Source organism: Rhagoletis pomonella, unplaced genomic scaffold (genome assembly GCF_013731165.1).
Source record: "Rhagoletis pomonella isolate Grant_MI unplaced genomic scaffold, Rhpom_1.0 Rhpom_scaffold_00003, whole genome shotgun sequence".
Taxonomy (NCBI): domain Eukaryota; kingdom Metazoa; phylum Arthropoda; class Insecta; order Diptera; family Tephritidae; genus Rhagoletis; species Rhagoletis pomonella.
In genome coordinates this window covers 35,723,276-35,730,267 of record NW_023458557.1, presented here as the reverse complement: position 1 = coordinate 35,730,267, position 6,992 = coordinate 35,723,276, and the positions used below count along the sequence as shown (strand labels likewise).

Genomic DNA, 6,992 nt, shown 5'->3' with positions numbered 1-6,992 from the left:
GGAGCCGTACTACTCGCGGAAATCATAGAATCCGTAATCAACAACCTCAACCTAGGGCAAGTTAAAACATATCTTTGGACAGATTCGACCATCGTACTCGCATGGATACGAAAGCCGCCTTGTTCTTGGTCAACTTTCGTCGCACATCGAATTACGAAAATAGTAGAAAAGGTCGGTAACAAGGACTGGTTACATGTAGACTCGGCTTCTAATCCAGCCGACTTGGCTAGCAGAGGATTGCCTGCGTCAGAGTTGGTGACCAATTTTTTGTGGTGGCAGGGACCTTCTTGGTTGCAAGAAGACAACTCTAAGTGGCCCGCTCAAGAAATTACCTATCACACAGAAGTTGAAGAAAAAAGAGCGCACGCTTATGCATCAACAAAAGAAAACAATATCGATATTCTTGACCGATTTTCAGATCTACCGAGAGCTTTGAGAGTGTTATCATACGTCATGAGATTCTACCGAAGAACTCACCCGAAAACAAAAGCTTCATTTCAGGAAACTTCTTGTTTAATTTCATCAGAAGAAATTAAGACGACGACACATCTCTTGATAAAAATCAACCAGAAGCAACACTACGGTGAAGAATACAGGAATTTGAAAACTAGAAAACCCATCGATGCAAAGAGCGAAATCCTTCCGCTTAATCCGTTCGTCGACAAGCACGACATCATCAGGGCTGGAGGTCGCCTCGGAGCATCCCAGGACTTAGCTTATAATGAGCGCCATCCAATCATTATTCCGTATAACTGCAGATTGTCCCGTCTTATCGTCCTGATGATTCACCAAGTCTCCTTACACGGAGAAAATCAGCTCATGTTACGCCTTATTCGTACTCAGTACTGGATTCCCAGGGTAAAAAACATGATTAGGTCTACCATCCACAATTGTAAAATTTGTACCATCTACAAAAAACGATCCCAGACGCAAATTATGGGAACTCTTCCTCAGGAACGCACAACATTTACGCGTGCGTTCACGAATACGGGAGTAGACTTCACGGGACCCTTTGAAATTAAAAGTTACCGTGGTAGAGGTTGTCGAATTTCCAAAGGCTATGTTTGCCTATTTGTTTGTTTCACCACTAAAGCGATTCACTTAGAAGCCACCAGTGACCTTAGTACCCCATCCTTTCTAGCAGCATTTGCTCGGTTCGTGGCTAGAAGAGGATGCCCGAAGAATATCTATTCCGACAATGGTACAAATTTTGTCGGAGCTTCGCGATCTTTACGATCTGAATTCAAAGCTTTTTTGTCTGACGCGCGAGACAAAACGATTTCCAAATATAACCATCAAACACTTGAGTGGCATTTTATACCTGCTGCCGCTCCTCACATGGGAGGACTCTGGGAGGCAGGTGTAAAGAGCTTTAAAAGTCACTTTAAAAAGGTGGCGTCCGCTCACAAATACACCTTTGAAGAGCTCAGTACGCTTTTATGCCGGATTGAAGCATGCCTCAATTCGCGACCACTGAGTCCCTCTTCAAATGAGCCAAATGATCTGGAGCCGCTTACTCCAGGCCATTTTCTCACTGGTGGACATCTTATGGCTCCGCCAGAACCTGATGTGAATGAGAACCCTGCCTCCATCGTCAATCGATGGCAAAAACTAAAAGCACTGCATCAGATGTTTTGCAGGCGATGGAAAGTGGAGTACTTAGCCGAACTACAAAAGCGAATTAAATGGAAGCACCCCAAGGAGAATATGAAAACAGGTGATCTCGTTGTTATACGGGAAGACAATCTGCCTCCAACTGAATGGAGATTGGGGCGAGTTGTCAACTTACACCCGGGTACCGATGGTAGGGTGCGCGTAGTGGACATACTGACGGAGAAAGGTCAAGTTACCAGACCACTAGTGAAGCTGGTTCTCCTCCCACCATACAGCGAGGGAAACTCGGAGCCAACAACCACGTCATAAATCGCCCTTCTTCACCCATATCGTATTCCACTTCCTGTTACAACGAAATTCCACTTCAATGTAATAGGAGTGATGCCACGTATCAATAGTTGAAAAGGTTACAAGGGAATTATTTTTAATATTTGGAGGTGATGGTTCTTACTCGGGGCTCTCCCGAGTTGATCTGGTTAAAGACAAACGACCATCGTCAGATCAATAATCATAATAGTAATAAATCGCAGAGTAGCGAACTACTCCGCCTTTGAATAAGAAGCAAACAGTAGAAAACTAGCAAGTTTTTCTTTTTTCAAATTCTTTAAAATTCAAGCTTGCTGGTTTTCTATCCACTTTATTTTGGGGAGATTACAACCACCCCACCCCGAAATGAACCAGTTAAAATAATAATAATTATAAGGTTTAAACTCACGATTATTTGCTCCCGGTACGTTCTTGATAGACGAAATCGTGGTCTGCTTTCTCTAGTAGACGCGTCAGGATTTTAGACGTCATGCTTAGACGTTTAACCGCTTGTTCTCCTTATTGCAACAACCCTTTATAAAACAAAAGAAAAAACAATTAGGGCTCAAATAAAAAAGTCAGCAAAGGTAAAAAACAAACGGATGGAGCTTTACTTGGAATGGCCACCACCGAATCTTCAGATCCGACGCTCGCAGTAGACTTGGTACTATCCCTGTTAGGTGCTGATGCTTCATCAACTTGATGCATTTGTGAAGGACGTTGTTCATGCTCTAACGTCACCATACTGGTATCGCAACTGCTCGGACGACGTAATTTAGTGTTAAGTCTCGGTTCCTTTAGGTTCTTCTCTGATTTCAATTTGGCAGCACGTTGTGCGTTACAAATGAAGTTTCATTGCAACTGGTTTGCAATATATCATTCGGAACGTTGGCGATACTTGGGACTGGCGGGGGATTCATTTGTGGAGTTTGCACAATGGCATCGTCAATTGCCTCTTCCATGGCTACAACCGTGGCCAGAAGTTTAGAGTTACTAGTACGTGCCGAAATGCGAGACGGCGAAGTTTTTTCAGGATTAGAGTCGGCTGTATCGCTTTCATTTACTGATGTAGCTCATCGAAAAATTCATCACTAGCTTCAACTATTTTCAATAATTCTTCCATATTTCGTTCTTTGTCCTGCAAAACACCTTGCCTCAGATTTACTTTTCATGAAATTTATTTGCGTGCCATAAGTCAAAATTTCATACATTTCATTTTAAATTGCCCTCAAACCGACCTCACCGTACCGACATCATAACTGAACCACCAATGAATGAATATATATATTAAATTTAAACATGGTCAACAAATACACAGATAGTTAACATTGTAGCCACACACTTAACTCTTTTTTTTTTGTGTTAAATACTTAAATATTGGAAATCTACCTTATCACCCATCTGTCGTGTCCAACCATCGAGATTATCTTGATTGCGTGGGAAACCATCATAAGGACATACTTTGTATATAATTTTTCGAATTCTTCGCCCCAAACCTCATGTAAGCCAGGACATTTATGTGGACACATCAATGACCACTCTCCGTTAGCTTCCACACGTTCCATGAATAAATCTGGTATCCACAAAGCATAAAATAAATCTCTGGCTCGGTGCTCTTCTTTTCCAGTATTCTTCTTCAAATCCAAAAACTCAAAAATATCTGCATGCCATGGTTCCAAGTAAATGGCAAAGGCGCCAGGCCGCTTGCCACCACCCTGATCTACGTAACGTGCAACGTTATTGAATACCCGCAACATTGGTACCAAACCATTTGAAGTGCCATTTGTGCCCGCGATCGCTGTGCCCTTTGCGCGTATGCAATGGACATTTAGTCCAATGCCACCAGCAGACTTGGAAATTAAAGCACATTGGTGGGCAGATGTAAATATACCATCAATGGAATCACCAGCCATAGTCAATAGGAAACAGGATGACAATTGCGGTTGGCGAGTGGCAGCAGCAAAGAGTGTTGGAGAGGCATGTGTGAAATAGCGTTCCGAAAGCAAGTTATAAGTTTCAATAGCGGCATCAATATCTTCACCATGAATACCAATGGAAACACGCATTAACATGTGCTGCGGACGTTCAACAATTTTGCCATTCAACTTGAGTAAATAGGAACGCTCAAGTGTTTTGAAACCAAAATAATTGTAACCAAAATCACGGTCATATATTATAGCCGAATTTAAGCGGTCTGCATTTTTCTTTACAACATTGTAATGAAAGTCCGATATAATTGGTGTAGGTAGGCCAGTTTCGGCGCTTACATAGTTATACAGATCACTTATAACATCAGAAAATACTTTTCTAGTTTCCTTATGCAAATTGGAAATAGCAATGCGTGCGGCCAAAGTTGCGTAGTCGGCATGTTGCGTTGTTAGACTAGCTGCGATTTCGGCTGCCAATTTATCGAGTTCCTGTGTGGTAACGCCGCAATACAAGCCATTGATGACCTTTAGCGTAATGGCCACCGGATCAACAAAATCCATGTTGAGTCCATAGCAAAGCTTCTGCACACGTGAAGTAATTTTATCAAAATGTATGTCCTCCTTTCGTCCATCTCTTTTTATTACATATAGTTTAGGTGACTTCATTTTGCAAAACCTTCAGCAATTAATCTTCCGGCACAAATAGATAGCACCAAAATGAGGAAAATTTTCTAGTGGAATGTAAATTAAAAAAAACTCAATGCAATTAGTTTGCGCTCAAATTCCTTATAAATTTCGGATATACCTTTATCAGTGCGCTGTAAATTTTCTAGAAAGTTTGGCGTACCAGGCTTATGCACATGACCAGTCGTGTCCAGACCCAGGAGATGTAAGAAGAAAATTACTTTTTCTGGCCTCCTTGGGCTTCTTTATATTTCGTGCCCATAAAATTTTTTCATCAGCTGGATGGTGTGCAGACTTTTCGGCTTATTTGCTGGAAAGTAACACCAGCAGAAATTATGCCAAGCAACCTCCTGTAATTAAGAAAGAATTACATTGAAACATATATAATACTATTATTTTACGCATACTCACCTAACCTCCAGATTATACAACCGCCGCGTGCCAGAAAGTCTTATAATTGAAAAGAGATATGAATTCGCCGTGTATGTATACGGATTTTCATTGAATTCATTCTGACATTTTTTGCAATGAAAAAATGTACATATGTACATATGTATACGCTTTCCATTGCATAAATTCGCCTTGAATGGCTTCTGACATTTGTACCTATGTACATACATACACACATTCCACAAAGTGAACGTAGTAAGGTAGCTCGAATTAGTGAACCGTTTCGACATTCAGTTCACTCGCTAGTTGCAATAAAATAAATACTTTTATAACTGCTTAAAGATGCATTGTCATAAGCAAATATCAATGCATTAATTTTTTATAAGTCTATCAGACATTTTGATGTAAATTTCATAAGCAAACATGATATTTATGTATTTTATAACCAAACGGTTCTGCAATTATACTTACGAAATCTGCTGCATATGAGCTACCCTGTTTTAGCCGAGTATCGCCTACAGCGGCATCCAAATTTTTTATTTGGGTGGCAGGCCAGTTGTAGGGTTGCGAGAATGGCTAAAAACTCTCCAAATGTCGATTAATACGTTTTTCGACAGCTTCATTCAATGAAGTTTGAATGGATAATGACGAAATTACAGTTCAAGTTATTCAAAAAAAAAAAAAAAAAACTTAATTGTATGGATAACACCACTTTGGCACTATAAGGTCTAACTATTTAGAAGAAAAATTCATTCAAAACTAAATCGTGTGGTATAAATAATTTGTATCTTGTCATGCATCCCTGTATGTTGGAATGCATGTGGGCGATCCAGTTGTCATTTTCATGGATCGCAACTCAACCATTAGACCCTATTCACATGCGGAAGTTTATGAAATACAATTAGTAACCACATAATGCCACATTCACACTTACAGAATCTTGTTTGTATCTCATAAACAAAAATTTGTCATGCCAAATGCATAGAGAATTTCCGCCTAAATTACTCGCCACCCAACAATATTTAAATAAATGGTTCCCGGTTCGAACGGATCGTAAAAATATTCCCATTTATTGCAGCAACTATGACTCGCTTCACCCAATTGCGCAAAAAAGCGGCACAACACGCACATCGCTATCCTCAATCGTGTCGCTTATGCAACGGCAAACACCCGATTAGACTGTGTCCGGTCTACAGGGCAAAAAATCCTGAGGAGCGACTTCGCGAAGCAATACTTGGCAAGTATTGTATCAACTGCCTCGCAATGACCCATCGAGCGGAAAACTGTACTAGTGCGGAGAGATGCCGCCGGTGTCATGACAAGCATCACACCACCATTCATCTGGACCCCATTGATAGGAGACCCTGGAGTCGACAGGTGGACGAAGAAGAAGACGAATTGGACGTGATCTCTATCTGTGCATCCGAATCCGGAACGGAAACTCGGTCTTTCCGTCCGGAACTGGAAACTGGAGACGGTATTGAATCCGGAGCGGAGACTAGGACTCTCTGCCCGAACAATGACAGGGGAGCGGAAACTCGGACTTTCCAACCTCCACTTCATCACACGACTCAAAGAGTGGCTGCATTGGAAACTAGGTCTTTCCGATCACGCCAACATACGCGACGAACCCGCGGAGCGGAAACCGGGTCTTTCCGCCCGCACCAGCTAACCCCGGGCCCAACTGACCGTCGTGATCAGGGAGGAATAGTGGCACGATCTCGCCAACTCAGAGCACCGAACAACTTCCGAATGGGTCTTGTCAGTGCCATGAGACAAACCGAGGTGCTACGACCTATGGTGTCGATTTCACCCACGGCAATAATCAAAGTCGAGGCAGGAGGAAGACTGCACCTTGTTCGGGCACTGATAGATGCTTGTGCACCATCAAGCGTAATATCGAGCGACCTTTCTAGGGAGCTGGGCTTAAAGGTAACCCGGTCGGGGAAACAAAGAGGCTGCCTATTGAGTATTCGAGGGAAGCACGGGGTAAATAAGCAGCTGGCAACCCATGCACACATAATAAAAAATTATCGACGAATATCGCCGCCTAGAAATGTCGACCCGGCC

General features: G+C 42.1%; 2 protein-coding genes across 2 annotated transcripts in view; one reads left to right on the top strand and one right to left on the bottom strand.

The window, feature by feature from the left end:
• The window catches only part of LOC118735173 (neuroligin-2), a 252,026-nt gene that overhangs the window by 92,629 nt on the left and 152,405 nt on the right, over positions 1–6,992 (top strand). The gene's annotated exons all lie outside the window — the stretch shown is intronic.
• Positions 3,081–5,078, bottom strand: LOC118735175 (ribonucleoside-diphosphate reductase large subunit-like). Its single transcript, XM_036464816.1, has 3 exons — positions 4,944–5,078; positions 4,654–4,882; positions 3,081–4,579 (listed from the first exon to the last, which is right to left on the bottom strand). Exon 3 carries the CDS (start codon positions 4,512–4,514, stop codon positions 3,306–3,308), a length of 1,209 nt encoding a protein of 402 aa, XP_036320709.1. The 5' UTR covers positions 4,515–4,579; positions 4,654–4,882; positions 4,944–5,078; the 3' UTR covers positions 3,081–3,305.

Bases quoted from the DNA above. Each gene is read 5' to 3' on its own strand.
- LOC118735175 (XM_036464816.1), bottom strand. From the start codon at position 4,514: ATGAAGTCACCTAAACTATATGTAATAAAAAGAGATGGACGAAAGGAG.